Here is a 16,232-nt window from a genome sequence, read left to right on the forward strand (position 1 = left end):
GAAGAAAGAAAACAATCTTTCAGCTTTGTGAGGTGCCTAAACATCATCACAATGAAATGTAAGGATCATCCCTTTCTTTCCTGACCAAAACGAGGCGGAGGCAGACTCACTCGCAAGGCGATGACTGTGGCAACGGGATGGGCTTTGCGGACTGTTCCTTCACTGAGGCAGCCATCCGACAGATTAGGTCTTGCCAGCTGCAGGAAGTACGAAAGGATCCAAAATCCAAAAGGGAGAGGGGGAATAAAGATGCCCTTTAAATACACTCAGAAAGAAATAATAACAAAAACAAACAAACCAGAAACCACATCAAGCCAATCCAACAAAAAACCCTCCTTCCGCCAGAGAGTGTCTATATTTTGGTTCTTAGGTAGAGATTATAAAAAACGCTGCACCTTAAAGAAAAACCTAACAAACAACATTACGGATACACCGAACATCAAAAAACTTCACTTGACTCTTCTGAGAATTTTTCCTTAGAAAAGATAATTGCAATAATACAAATCAAAATAAGGAACATCAAACTAAAAAGGAACACGTTTTTAGAAAAACATCTTGAAAAGAATATATGGGAAGTGCTTGTTTCAATATAGTTTTTGGTTTCCAAAGTACTATTACAAAAACCAAGTTAAGTTTATAGAATAACATATTGAGAATAATAAAAACTATTAGAGCAAGGTAGCTCTATCTAATACATACACAGTCTTTTCGGAAACCGTCTGTGCCACCAGCTCATAAATTTGTGCTCCATTGTCTGACATGGAGATGACAAATAAAGCTTTGTTATCTGGAAGAAATAAGAGAGAAATTACTCTAACACATGAATATGACCTAGAGGCCATGAAGGATGCTTCCAGAGTCCTGGTTTATTCCACACTTTATCTGGGTAAAGGCTAATCAGCTCACTTTGTAAAAATTCATTAGCTATACACTTAAAATCAGTGCAACTTACTATATGCTACATTGTATATATTATACTTCAATAAAACCAAGATCATAAAAACTAGCATGTATTCCACAGTAACTTCATAGAAACAAGGAGATGGCTGTATATCTGAATTAAGGAGCACTATGATGTTTTCGCATTTATTTTGAATTGCCCTTTTGCTAAACAGTTACTTAATATTCAATAAATACTAGAGAAAAGAGGTTATCAGTTTATCTTGCTGTTACAGAACTAATAAGTTTTAAAAGGATTCCACTGTTACTATGATTAATATATAATTTTCTAACTTAAATGGATTTCCAAAATCCCGAACTACACCCACCTCTCCATTTTTGCTTGTTTGCTCTTTTATCACAAATCAAAAAACATACAACTCTAAGGAAAGTCTTTTCATTTAGATTATCTAAATCTTCCTTGGTACCTGTCCATGATCTGACTAAGGAATAAAGATCAAAGGAGCATGCAGGAAATTTTCCAATGCAGAAAACTGCTCGGAGAAGCCAGGCTTCCCAAATAATTTGGGGGTATAAACTCTTTTTAGGGGGGGGTATAAACTCTTAATTTACTTTCTAAGCAATAAATCATTTCATTCCATTTGTCCACTAGTCAGGCTATTTGACCAATACTGACTATCTTGTGCAACTTCACAATGAACCCAAGGTCGCTGTCTCTCCTCGGACATACTTGCCTGTTGCCACTTGTCGGACCAGCACTGTATTCAACTTAATGACAGGGCTGAATGTGTGTTTGCTGTCAGCGGTAGATGCCAGAATCTTGCTATGACATCTTAACACCAGTCTGTCATCCTGCTTCTGTAACAATACAAGAATGTCTTCCAGCAGCAATGTGTACAGATCTGGAAGTCAAAGCGGGGAGAAGGTGATTAGCATAGACACTGAGATGTGTTTTATAAACTTTAATACCAATTTGACAGAGAAGATTTATTAATTTTAAAGATGTGGGATTTATTAATTTTAAAGATTAACATTTTAAAGATTGGCTTGCTATTGTCTTTCTTAGTTTCATTTTTTAATAATTCATTTTTATATTGTAACACACCAAAGTGTCAGTCTGTGACAGACAAGAAATTTTTAAAAAAACAAAAAACACCAAAACCATGATTCCTCACCAGAGATAGTTTTAAATGGAGTGGTTTAAAGAAAGCTTATTAGAAAGCTCATTAGAATATAAGAATGCTGGAGACATGTCAAACTTTTCTGCTTCGGCCCTCAGTGAATATTTAATGCACTTCACCTAGAATAAAATAACATAAGCGGATCTTCTGCAAAAAGAACAGGGCAGCACCACTCACTCCTATCACTGAAACCCATAAATGGCTGTCTCTTCTCTTTAACCTGAAGGAACTTTAGTTCCTCCACTCTCCCCAAAACTGACGGACATTACACCTACCAATAGTTTTATCTCGATTCACCTTCCAGACCAATGGCCCTTCATGAATCATCTTCCTTTTTGTTAAATCCAAATTCTGCCAAAATAAAGAGAATTACACACGAATTATTTCCAAGCACTAAGTGACTGGATATTCCAGAGAGTCTCTTCAAGAAATTCTTCATATGAAAGAAGCTATTTACCTTCACTATCATTACTGGTATATCTGCCAACTATTGAATATGGAATGAATATGGAATATAGATCAAGTTACAGTAAGCTGCATATAATTTCCTAAGTTAGAGGTATCTTGTAGAAAAACATTCAAGAGTGCTGCCTTCTAAATCTCACACTAAATACATGATAATTGTCTATGAAAACGAAGCTGCAAACATTCGGCCACTAGATTCACAGCCTGTCCCCTAATTTTCCAATGAACAACTAAATGAGGATGGTGCATAGCTTATTTATCTGTAAGACGCCCATGAGTCCCAAGCTCTAGTTCCAAACAAAGTTCTAAGGAATAGCACCCATGAAAAAGTCCAGGCAGTAATTAACCTTGCTCCATATATTAAAAAAAATTTTTTTTAAAGATATATTTCTTCTTTGGGGGGGGAGGGGCAGTGGATGAGGGAGAGAGCCCAAGTAGACTCCCTGCTAAGCACGGAGACCCATGTGGGACTTGATTTCAGGACCCTGATATCATGACCTGAGCTGAAACCAAGAGATGGATGCTTAACCGACTGAGCCACCCAGGCGCCCCCAAGAACTAATAATTTAGTCAAAGAATCATCTCTTAGTGTAGATAGCTCTAGAAAAATCTCATTTTCTGGAAGTGAAGGGGTTGAGCATATTAAGCATGCTTTTTGGTAAGATGCTATATATCATATAAAACTCTAGTTTAGGGGCGCCTGGGTGGCTCAGTGGGGTAAGACTCTGCCTTTGGCTCAGGTCAAGATCTCAGGGTCCTGGGATCGAGACCCACATCAGGCTCTCTGCTCAGCAGAGATCAGTGATCTCTGTCAAAATAAATAAATAAAATCTTCAAAAAAAAAGTCTAGTTTACTAGCCACTAAATAAATCTACCAAAACAACCACCTACTGAAACAGTACAAAAAAGACTGAAAATGCTAAGTAGTTCCTTAATACAAAAGCCCCACATGACAGAGATAGCAATTACAAAATACTTTACTATCATTCCTGTAATGGTTTCAACATTTCTGCTTTTGAAGAGCTTCATGAAAAAATTATTACCTTGTTTTACTCAATAGTCTGGAAAGTTCCCAGAGTAAGCACCCCTACTCTCATTCAAACTATAAGAATACAACAAAATTAAACAACTAACGTTCCTTAAGTCCCCTGCAAGTTCCTGTTACAAAAAGTTAGTTTTACACAAAATATTCCTCTAATAAAAGACTAAAGTCATCTTCACATAGACCAGGCATTGAAAAGGAAGAACAGAATCAGAACTACAATCTATGATAGAACTTCTTCAGCTGATGGATGCCCCTCTGAGATGTTAGTAATCTGCCAGGTATTTAGTAAATTGCATTTTATTAAAATTGCAATTAGACTATCTCTCACCCTGAGCTCTTCCACGTTTGGGTACTCTGACAACTTCAGATTGGAGGTATCCAGACGACGCTGATAGTCTTCTAAACGCTGAAAATTAAGACAAGGTGGAGCCAAGGTTACTGCTTTGGATATCAGAGTTTTCTATACATCTGACCCAGATCGATGTTTTAACCTGTTATTTACAGAGCTCTCTGCAACACTAGACATAACTGACAACTCTTTCTTTCTTTGAGAAAGAACGAGTGAGTACAAGGCGGGTGGAGCAGAGGGAGATGGAGAGAGAAGCTCAAGCAGACTCTGCCCTGAGCACGGAGCCTGACAAGGAGCTCAATCCTGGGACCCTGAGATCACGACCTGAGCTGAAACCAAGAGTTGGCACTCAACCAACTGTACCACCCAGACACCCTACAGCTCACTCTTAATCAAACCACCCCCCTTTCCCTGGCTTTGGAGACATCACACCCTCTTAGTCTTTCTCTTCCCTTTTTGGATGTTCTTACTCAATCTGCTTTTCAAACTCACTGACTTCTAACTTAGCTTATGGTTATGTTTTGAATATTTAAGTATGGACATGGTACAAAATTTGGAAAGTAATATAAGGTGCACAGTGAAAATGAAGTCTCCCTCCAGTCCTGTCCTCTTGCCTCTCTACCCCCAATTTTCTCTAAAGAAACAATCCCTAATACTCATTTCTTAGGTAGTTTATGAGAAAAATTCTAAGCAAACAGAATATGTGCATATATGTAAGTATACTTGTCTCTGTACATGTTGTGTGCATATATATCCTTTTAAAAAAGATAGGATAGCAAAATATATTAATACATGTACTACTCATATGGTAAGACGATCACATACACACCTGTGTATGTGTGTATCTCTCAATAAATCTTGGCGACTGCTCTACATTAACACATACAGAGAGAACTCACTCTTTAAGTGGCATGTGGCATTCAGCCCTATGAATGAACTACAGTCTATCTAACTACACTTTACTGATGGACATGAAAGTTACTTCCAATCTTCTCCCATAACAAATAAATACTGGGATAGCATGGTTTTAAAACATATATTTTTATAGATATGTGCAGATACACCTGTAAGATAAATTTCTAAAGAAATAACGATTAGATTTAAGTATATGTGTATTTTCTCCAAGATTATAAAAATGTCCAAGTATACAGAAAAGTCTGAAAGTGTATAGTGAGCACCTATACACCCACACTTCCATTCTGGGTCGTATTTGATATATTTGTTCTTGTCACAGGTCTGTTCATTCCTCTGGCTATCCACCAATCCACCACACATTTTGAATGCATTACAAAATAACTTACAAATGGAATCACACTTTACCTTTAAACATTTTAGTGTTCAGATCATTAACAAGAGTTCGATATTTATTAACAGTTGTTTTTAAAATAAAATTTACATACAGTGAACTGTATGTATTTTAAGTGAACCTTTCCGAAACAAGTTATCATATATGCATGCGCCTGTGCAATCAAACTCCTAGCAAGACACGAAGAATTGCCATCACCACAGAACGTTTCCTCATGCTTCTTCCTAGTCACTATCTGTTCCCACATGCCCAGTGACAACCACTTTTCTGACCTTTTTTCCCACCACTGATTAGTCTGTTCTAGAAGTTCACAGAGATACAATTATGTATCTATATACACACACACTCTTGTCTGCTTTCATTCAGCACGTTTGTGAGATGCAATTGTGTTGTGTCTATCAGTAGTTCATTCCCTTTTATTGCTGGAATTTATTATACTAGTTTATGGCTATACCCTCAGTTGCTTTACGCTAGAAACATACAAGTCTGTGAGCACAGATCTCCCTTTCTCCTGGGTAGATTACCAGAACAAAATCACTGAGTCAAAGGGCAATGTATGAATATGTGCATTTTTAATTTAGCTACAAAATGCATTCTGGGGTTTTATCATTTTACACTCCAAACCACACATCTGAAAGCTCCTGATTTCCCACAGCCTCATCAACAGAGCTGTCATCACTTGGTTCCTAAGAAATTATATCCAGGTCCAGGGACCCCATTATTTGTATATATGCTCACAATCTTACATTTTTCTCTTCGGCACAGTCCTCTTACAGATGGATCCATAGAGCCAAACGCATACCAACATTTTCACCTCCTAACCAAAACCTAACTCTGCATCTGCCCCACAAATCTGGGGCTTCTTCCCTCAGCCCGTCCACCCAAACGTGTAAGCCAGAGAGCTGGGACTTATTGCTACCATCACTTCTCTTCAAATCCTTCTCTAAATCAGTCACCACATCCTATCAATTACCTTCTAAAGACTTCTCCAATTCTTGCATCTCTTGAGCCACTACCATCTGCCCTGACCTGCTGCAACAGACTAGACTGAGCTCTTTCACCCCCTTTCTGTCCCCTTCAACTCATTCTCCATAGACTGGTGCGAGTGGTACTTAAATGGCAAAAACAAAAAACAACAACAAAAAAAACGAACACACCACTCTGCTTAAATGTCTATAATGAATTCCTACTGCTTTCAACATCAAAATCTTTAACACTGTCCACAGTAGGACCCTGTATGACTTGATCCCTGACCTACTGTACCTCATTTCACACTACTCTGAGTATGGTTTTTAGGCATGATCCACACTCACCTAATCTTTCAGCTCCTCAAACAGGCCATGCTTCCTTTTTACCCCAGGACTTTTGTATATGCTGTTCCCTCTACTTACAAGGTTGTTCCCTACCACATTCTTCTGATTTCCATTCATTTTTCAGAGCTTGGCTTAAACATCAATTCCTGAAGAAAGCTTCCTCCAATGGCCACCACCTGACATCCTCAAACCAGGCTCGCCCCATACCCCCCACACTGGTACATCTTTTCCTGGCGTCCCCCAATTCTCCTTCATAGCAGCTATCACAGCTCACATAAAATACTTGCACTAAAATCTGCTCAATACTGTCTATCCTGCTAGAAAATAAGCTCAGTGTGGGCACTTACTTTATTTACTTAAGCACCCTATGTCCTGCACTCAGGACCCACTCACCATACAGATGCTCTAGAAATATTTGTTGAATGGGTAGACGAGTGAGAGCAAACAAGCAGCTGGAGATGCTCAAAAAGCCAAATACAAGTCTGATGCTCTACACAAATGGGTCTGGACCCACCTACTACATGAACAGCTACCAAATGCCCCATCTGTCAATCATGTAACGGTAATTCAATTATTATTTCACAGATTCCAGTGACTTACTTAACACTAAACTTAATACTAACTTAGTACTAACTTATTGCTAACTTAATACTCTCACTATGTTAATACTAACTTAATACTTTCAGTATGTTACCCTGTATCTTCTTGCTTTCCCCCTTCTTACCTGTTTGTTTTCTGCCTCCTTGACAGCCTGATTTACATAATTTAAGATCTGACGACAGTGATCTGCAGCTTTCTTCACCTTCTCCCTTTCCATTGGCAATTCTGAGCATGGCAGCAGGGTGGGGCAGGGGTGGGGGCGGAATCCAGATGTAAAACAAAGGAAATCAGAAAGGAACATAAATATAAATACATATGTACGTGAGATATCATTTTATGTCACCAGTTAGAAGAATATACTATGACCTTGAATATTTTTATACGGGGTTAAAATCTATGGCAGAATCCCAATTCAGATAATCTTTGGACAGATGAGACATCTTATGACAGTACATTAACACACAAATACTCACCTTTAAAAAGAAGCCATTGTATAGAATCCCAAGTTCAAGAAGCTAGGCTTTAAGTCAAGTACCAGACCCCCAGGGAGTGGGTCTCATTCACATTATAACTTACATGAATGGGGCCCCTTCTCCACCTAGAATCTCTCCTGATGCAGAGCCTATGTGATTATGTCTAGTGGACCTGATAAGCAGTAATTTTTTAATGATAACACAATTCAAAAGAACTCCAGAATAAGTCTCTTTGAACTTGAGATTACATTACTTTATTTATTTATTTGAGAGAGAGAGAGAGAGCAGCATGAGGAGCAGGAGAGGGAGAAGCAGACTCCTCTCTGAGCAAGGAGCCCAGTGCAGGGCTTGATCCCAGGACCCTGGGATCATGACCTGAGCTGAAGGCAAACACTTAACCAAGTGAGCTACCCACATGCCCCTTGAGATTACATTTAAGGAAAGAAAATAGATTATAGCATTTGTATCATTAAAAGATGAAATTCACCAGAATGTGTTGAGATTACACTGAGGCCTACAACGTAAAGAATGCCAAAACTAGAATATTTAAAACTACAATCCTCTGAACAGCAGCCTACCTCTACCTCAACAGGTATATTAAAGTATAAAAATTAATGTGTATGAGTATTTTCAAATTCTCAGGTGTAAGAAACAGGAGTTTGATTGCATTAAATTATGAATGAGAACTGAGTATGAGACCCTGAAGCGCAGCTGAGAAACTCGGATTCATTTCCCAGTTCGAAACAGGAGAGCAGGGGTGACACATGCTGGTCGGGCTTAATGAAGCGCATATACAGTCACAGAGCGGCTCTGCAGCCAGGATAAGACTTCTTCAAAGCAAACATGACATTCCTATACGCTATAGGAAGAACCATACACAACGTGCACTTAGTCTGGAAAGTGCCAGAGAGCCAACACGGCGCCCCTGAGGAGCTAAATTGCTACTTAATTCTCCTCGTTATAGGGGAAAAGCAGTCAGGGACAATTTATCAACCAATGAGCATGACTATGTTCCAACCAAACTTTTTACAAAAATAGGTGATGAGCCAGATTTGGCCCATGATTCGTAGTTTGTCAAACGCTGTATTTAATGTGCTTCTAATGGAGCACATTAAATCAAACAGCCTCATGAAGACTAGATTGGATCTTGTTAGAAAATGCTGCCAGACTCTGGAAATTGAACCCTTCAGCACCGGGATGCAGCGAGAGATTATTTAGCAGGACATGGGGTTTTCTGTTTTGTTCCTAAGCTTTTTAATTTCAGTGAGAATGCAATACCTGTGTATTTGGCAATATTATCCAACAGAAGAGGGTACTTGGTAAGTCTCTGCATTTGGGTAGGAATGATATCCTTCAGCTGCAGACGACGACACAGAGGATTACTCTCAGCATCCTAAAATTAAAATAAAATAAGTGAATTTGTGATCCTTATTAGGACTATAGTTACCCATCACATGCCATCTATTCCTCACGGATGGGTCTACAACCGTTCTGACTTAAAAGAAGACTTAAATCAAGACTTAAAACTTAATCAAGGCTTAAATCAAGACTTAAAACAGTAAGGTATACCATGGCACCCCTATATTTCTGCTTTCTCCTTTACTCACATAATGGGGATGGGGAGCCTTTATCACTAAGCCAGTGGCTTTTTTCTTACCTGTCTAAGCAAAAATTGAGAACATCCATAACCAACGCTAAGAATTGCTTGCTTGAGATAACACAGTTTTATCTTCACACATTCATTTTCCTCTGATTGGCATTCCTACCAAAAGTTAGTCGGCTGATTTGTTACTTGCCATTCCAAGGAGGTACAACGGATTATTAGGCTGGATGTACCCCAGCTCATCTCTAACAGGGGGTCTGCAAACTTTAGTAAAGTACCAGGCAATAAATACTTGAGGCTTTGCATGCCATACATCTTTGTCACAACTACTCAGCTCTGCTGTTTTAGCACGAAGACAGCCACAGACAGTAAGTAAATGAATGAATGTGGCCGTGTGCAGTGAAGAGTTCTGAGATGGCCTTCTCGATTCCCACTCTGCAATGGGAATCACCCTGTATAATCACCTCCCCCGGAATGTGGACAGAACCTGTGAACATGATAGGTTATCACTCATCTGATTAGGTTACTATCAGTTAACTCTGTGTTGATCAGAAAGGAAAGTGTTTCCTAGGTGAGTCTAACTTAATGAGAGGAGCCCTCACAAGAAAGCTGTCAGAGAGACACAATCCTTCTGGCTTGTGAGAAAGGAAATGACTCTCTTGTAAACTGCCTGCGGGGCCACGTGAGAGAGATACGGACATTCTCTAGGAGCTGAGAGCAGTTTCCAGCCAACGACAAGACAGCCGTCTTGTTTATACACTTACAAGGACATGAAATCTGTGAACTACCGGGGAGCTTAGAAGAGGACCCCAAGTCTCAGAGGGGAACTGCAGCTCCAGCTGACCCCTTCCTTTCAGCCCTGTGCAGGCATGAAGGGAGGACCCAGTCAAACAGTATCTATACCTCTAAACCACAAGAACTGTGACATAATACGTTTGCATTAAGTTGCTACATTTGTGGTAACTTGTTCTACCACAGTAAAAACTACACTGTGTTCCAATAAAACCCCACAAAAACAGGCAAGAGGCTGGATAGGAACTGTGGGCCACAGTTTACTGACCCTTGATAGATACCAATACCTACACCTCAATAAGCATGACTGCTGGCACACTCTTCTCCAGGCTAGTTATGAGCCCATTCTCATGTTCTGACCACATTATTGTAACAGCTTACATGGGACATTTCCTGACAGTATCTCCACGGCAAGGCGGACTTCTCTGTCAAGTATTTTAACCCTGACATATACTCTTTATTATTTACCATTGCAAAATAACCCTTATACTCTCCAGGAATTTTAAGAGCTAACGTATGGCTTTAAAGAAGGTTAACATAATCCTTGTAAGAATCTTAGTCTTAGAATTCCCCCAGTTTATTCTCTATCTGATTAAAAAAAAAAAAAAGTTCTTTTTTTTTCTTTCATGACTCACTCAACTCACTTGCACAAAGGTCTGGAATCGAGAATCCTTTTTCTGACGAGACTTGATCATTTCCAGGGCGAAAGGTTGGTTACTGCAAAAGGTAGCAGCAGCGTGCTTCAACTTGTCCTCCCCTGGTCCACTGAACTGTGCCAAGAATGCAAAGAACACAACAAAGAATGGCAGACTGAGCTTATGTAAGGCCAGGCAAAGTGAGAGACAACCATGATCCTTTCAATCTTCCACTAAGTGCTCTCAAGTGACAAGAAACGGAGACCTACATATCTCTGTGAACTATCAGTGTTTTTCCATTAAGAAGGTCAGATGCTGACACAACCAGACCTTTTCTGATCACATTCCAATGTTTTCCTGCTCACAGCCTCCCACAACTAATTACCTCTCCAGTCTAGACCTCTTCTAAATTAAACAAAAGAAAAGTTAACACTGGGAGAATAGGAGACACAAAAGGCTTAAGGACTGAGATTAATATTTGATTTTCTTAGAATCTGACAGCTTCACAAAAGTTACTAACAGCTCCAGGAAGAAAATCAGTGGGATTCTAATTGATGCTTTACTGTATCATACTACAGATTTTCTGTTTCAGGGTCACCTGGGTGGCTCAGTCGGTTGAGTATCCAACTCTTGGTTTTGGGTCAACTCATGATCTCAGGGTCCTGGGATCAAGATCCAAGTCAGGCTCCATGCTCAGTGCAGAGTCTGCTCAAGATTCTCTCTCTCTCTCCCCCACACCCCACTCATGCTCTCCCTCTCTCGAAAAAGGATAGATAGATAAATCTTTAAAAAAAAAAAATCTATTTCAAGTTGAGTAGTGTGCTACCCACCAAAGAGAACTCAGTTACAACTTTCACTGCTATGCTGAGATCAAGAAACAAAATGAGTTACACTATCACCAAGTAGCCATAGAGTAAGCTAGGTTTTTTAAGGAAGTTAAATCTCCTTAATAACAATAATGCCAGATGGGCCTCGAGAAGATGCCTTAGAAAGCCGGAAAAATGCAAGATGAGAGCGGACTGTGATCCCCAGATCCTTCCTATGAGGCTGAGAGAAGATCTCCTATGTGATTAGCAGATTCTCAGCCATAATCTTAACATCAACGAAAGAAGTATTTTGAACATTGTTTTCGTCAATTTTCTAGTATTCTATCTTATAAAAAGTTATCATTGTACAGTTACCAAAATCTGTGGCATTTCCTCAAGCAATCTGCATAATGAAGTCAATTTCCGTGGGCATATCTGAACAGTTCCTGTGCAACCTGTGTTAACTTTCTGAGAACCATGTCATATGCTTCACCATTACTCACAGCCTTAACTACAGTACCTTCATTAAAATTTTGGATCAAACCGGGGCACCTGGGTGCCTCGGGTTAAGCTTCTGCCTTCAGCTCAGGTCATGATCTCAGGGTCCTGGGATCGAGCCCCACATCAGGCTCTCTGCTTGGCAGAAAGCCTGCTTCCCCCGCCCCCTCTGCCTGTCTCTCTGCCGACTTGTGATCTCTCTCTGTGTCAAATAAATAAATAAATAAAATCTTAAAAAAATTTTTTTGTTTTGGATCAGACCCACTTTCCCCTGGGAAAATTTTCTATACATCCTAATGTGGGTCTCTCTATTGTATTTTCCCATAAGAACCTGCACTCTCCCTTTCTTTAACTCTTATCACACTTGAAGGGACCAAAGACTGTCTTCCTGCTGGTTCTAAGTGCCACCCAGGCACGTGGCTCCTGCCATGTCCGCTGTGATTGCCCCCATCTCCCAAGCACCTTGAACAGTGTACACACCATGGGGTACATTCTCAAACAGTCAGACAGAAGAACAGAATGGGACAAACAGCTATGGCAGTCTTGGAGCTCTTTCCTTACACTGTGAAAAAGATTAAGTACTTCTCACTTTCCTACTTTTGTGATGGTAGCTCTGGATCTACAACTGTTTAATGTTTTACAGCAGAATTCTGAAATTTGGACAAGAGAAGACAGTGAAAATTCTATGTTAGTTAAGTTATTTTTATCAAGATTCATTTCACTCTCTATTCATTAAAACACAGAGATTAATATCCTGAATTTGATGAAAAAAGAGAACTTAGTTCAAACGAGCACTTATTAAAAAATATTAACAAAAAAAAGATACTAACTCCAAGAATAGATACTTAGACCCCTTTCATCTTTACAGTAGCTTTGCAAAATGTATGAGTTTGCATATTTGGAAAGATTAGTTACTCAACCTTGAATCTGATCTTCCAGTGTCTATAGAAACATTAAAATGAAATAGCCAATTTCCTTACCCAGATCAGCAAGTCTTCCCCAATCTGATCAATAACTGAGGTCTCATTCCTCTTTCGAACAGCCTTCATTTGCTCATTCAATCCAACTAAGCGAGGGGCGGGGGGAGACAACGGAAAAATAATTAAGCATACACTCATTTTGGTCTGTATTACTGTCTGTACTGAGAAACCAAAATTTTCCAAAAAAAGGATTTTCATAGTAGTTTAGATGCCTCTAATCTCTTTAAATACAAATCTGAACACAATTCTTATGCATACAGATATCTGTGAGCTCTATCTGAAAAACAGATGCCAAAGTATAAAACAACGTGGAAACCAGCACATTACATACAGTATAGCTACGTCAAATACGTGTTTAACTTCAAGACCCCATTATAACTATGCTCCTAAAGAAATCTGACTAGAACAGGTGATTCTGTCCACTGTTCCTCTCAAAATGTTTATGTGCACAGGCAGTGGATATAATCAACCTGAACTTGTCAACGCATGCTGGTGAAGCCTAAGATCACCCACAAAGACATAAAAGGCACCAATTTGGTAGGCAGGTGTTGGCAGGTGGTGACGGCATCCTTGATGAGAGAAAGCTTGAGAATTAAGGATCACAGAGAAGCAGTGACTTAGAGAGGAACTGTGTCTATGAAGTCTGAGATGACTATAACCATGGAAAGCCAGCAAGGTAGAATTTTTATGTATTTACTCAAGCATTTCGAGTGACAACAAAAGAATTCCTGAAAATTACCCCATGGTGAAATTATACACTGTCTATTACATATACTACACACACACATACACACACACACAAATTATATGAGATATGTATATATATTTAAAAACATATACACTGTAATTGATAAGAAATTTCCACAGGTAATTTTAACTATTCATACTTTTCATCTTAGACATTAAGTTTAGACCCTAAGTCCTGTGGTAACAATTTATATACAAAAGGCTGACAGTGGCAGTGGGTGTCTAGGGAGGGAGGTATTCAACCATCTGATCACTTCTTTATGTTATGTGTTCACATATAATTATATAATTTCAGGAATGCTAACATGAATACCCTTAGAAGATTTTATTGTTATGGTGCTTTTATATACTCACAATCCTTCCTCTATTAAAAATATTAGGGACAAAGATGAGAGTCGATTTTTCTTACTATGAAGTTGAAGAATATCTTCCAAGTTGGAAAAAATTTTCCGTAGTTCTGAAGGTGACAGAATTCCTTCTCTAGATACTCGTTGATAGAATACTTGATCAAGAACCTTCAGTGTTCGAACATGAGCTCTTTCAGTGTAGAACAGTTCTAAGCAAAAAAAAAAAAAAAAGGAAATATGAAATATTACCTCATTTAAAGTAATTCCATGAGACCAAACACAGGTTTTAGCTGGAATTAAGCAGCAAATGAGCTCTATAATAATTATTTATAGTTTTGAAAGGATGTAGTATCTCTCATGTCACTTTCTTGATTCCACGAGACCCTCCTGCATACTGGTTCTAAAAGTTGAATGTTGGCAAATGAAAAATATCATTCAAAACTATTCTGGGGGCACCTGGGTGGCTCAGGTCATGATCCCTGGGATGGAGTCCCACATTGGGCTCCCTGCTTAGGGGAGAGTCTGCTTCCCCCTTACCTTCAGCCCCTCCCCCAACTCCTGCTTTCCTGCTCTCTCTCAAATGAATAAATCTTTAAAACAAGAAACCCCGGGGTGCCTGGGTGGCTCAGTGGGTTAAAGTCTCTGCCTTTGGCTCAGGTCATAGGGCTCTCTGCTCAGCAGGGAGCCTGCTTCCTCCTCTTTCTCTGCCTGCCTCTCTGCCTACTTGTGATCTCGGTCTGTCAAATAAATAAATAAAAAATCTTAAAAAAAAAACAAAACCCCAAAACTATTCTGTATATTAAAGTTGACAACGTGCTGCAAAAACCTGTCTTTTCACAATACTACCCACCAATCACAGCTACAACATCAGAAAGCTGTAAGCCCAAACAGCATATACCCTTTTCAATTGAGGCCTCTTCAGAAAGAACAGTACTTCTGGTTATCTAATTTGCCTATAAACCCTCATTTCTGAGGCCAGACTTATTATTTCACTAGCCTCAAAGTTACTAGACACAGGAAAGGTATTTTTTTTTTTAAGATTTTTTTAATTTATTGTTTTTATAGAGAGAGACACAGCGAGAGAAAGAACACAGGCGGGGGGTGTGGGAAAGGGAGAACAGGCTTCCCACGGAGCAAGAAGCCCAAGGTGGGGCTTGATCCCAGGACCCTGGGATCATGACCTGAGCCAAAGGCAGATGCCTACCGACTGAGCTTCCCAGGCGCCCCAGGAAGAGTATTTATTTAAATAGCATCCTGAAGACAGCGTCCATGTCACCCACATCTCTGTCACATATACGCTAGGGTAAAATAACACTGCAGTAGGATAAAGGGACACCTGGATCCCAGTTTTCTCCCTATCACTTATCAGCTAGCTGTATGCTCTTGATTAATTCAATCAATGACCCTGAGCCTGAGCTTCCTCATTTATAATCTGTGCATGAAAATAACTTAGCATGAAAGTAAAGCGACAGACCAAGGTTGTCTTAATGACTGGTCAGGATCCATAACGGTATGAATCTTAAATATCCTGAGAGCTAAACACCTTTTCCTCTTAAATCATTATTAAGAATCACAGAATCATTTGCATATTTTGAGTTGGAAAGCTCAAGGATCATCTATCTAGTTTAATTTCTCTTTGTATAGAACAAGAGGCTTGCAGAAATTTTGAAGCAAACTGCAAAGCTCAGGGGCTTGTTTTAGTCTAATAAAACTCAACTGTATGTGAACAATAATTAAACTCACCATTAATTACTTCCTGTCTTTTGATCTCAGAAGGCTTTAGTCCCAGTAACACTTCTCGACTAACAAGCTGTTGCCAATTCGGTGGATCTGTCTCTAAGTCATTTTCAAACTGTTCATCCTCACTTTGACTTTCTCCAAAAGCTATGCTGTCAAACCTGATGGAAAAAAAAAAAACGATGAATTCTATTTGAGGACATCAGATAGACAATGGGAAATAGCACAGGTTTTTATATTAAAGTACATAAGTCATATTTCTGAAGTAGTACTTAGCATAGGGCCAAAACATCTCCGTCTCCTGCCAAATGACTTACATGTGTCATATATACCTCTATAAATATCCTTTGAATGATTTGTGTTTATTAAGAATTTTCTTTTATATTATCTAACAGATTTGTGTACATGTTCTCTTTTCCTTTAAAACTAGGATGTTTCAGAACAAAGATATATTT

General features: G+C 39.2%; 1 protein-coding gene across 4 annotated transcripts in view; it reads right to left on the bottom strand.

Moving 5' to 3' along the window:
- The window catches only part of ARHGEF12 (Rho guanine nucleotide exchange factor 12), a 145,963-nt gene that overhangs the window by 10,426 nt on the left and 119,305 nt on the right, over nt 1-16,232 (bottom strand). For all 4 annotated transcript variants that reach the window (XM_004750072.3, XM_004750071.3, XM_045080425.1 and 1 more), the window contains 11 exons: nt 15,784-15,938; nt 14,103-14,249; nt 12,947-13,032; nt 10,672-10,797; nt 8,911-9,025; nt 7,284-7,384; nt 3,920-3,997; nt 2,357-2,432; nt 1,635-1,802; nt 700-787; nt 111-197 (listed from right to left, as the gene is read on the bottom strand). In XM_004750072.3, coding sequence (XP_004750129.1) covers nt 111-197; nt 700-787; nt 1,635-1,802; nt 2,357-2,432; nt 3,920-3,997; nt 7,284-7,384; nt 8,911-9,025; nt 10,672-10,797; nt 12,947-13,032; nt 14,103-14,249; nt 15,784-15,938 — 1,227 coding nt within the window. The remainder of the gene's footprint in view (nt 1-110; nt 198-699; nt 788-1,634; nt 1,803-2,356; nt 2,433-3,919; nt 3,998-7,283; nt 7,385-8,910; nt 9,026-10,671; nt 10,798-12,946; nt 13,033-14,102; nt 14,250-15,783; nt 15,939-16,232) is intronic.

This window comes from Mustela putorius, unplaced genomic scaffold, assembly GCF_011764305.1.
Source record: "Mustela putorius furo isolate JIRA1106 unplaced genomic scaffold, ASM1176430v1.1 tig00000460_pilon_pilon_pilon, whole genome shotgun sequence".
Classification (NCBI taxonomy): domain Eukaryota; kingdom Metazoa; phylum Chordata; class Mammalia; order Carnivora; family Mustelidae; genus Mustela; species Mustela putorius.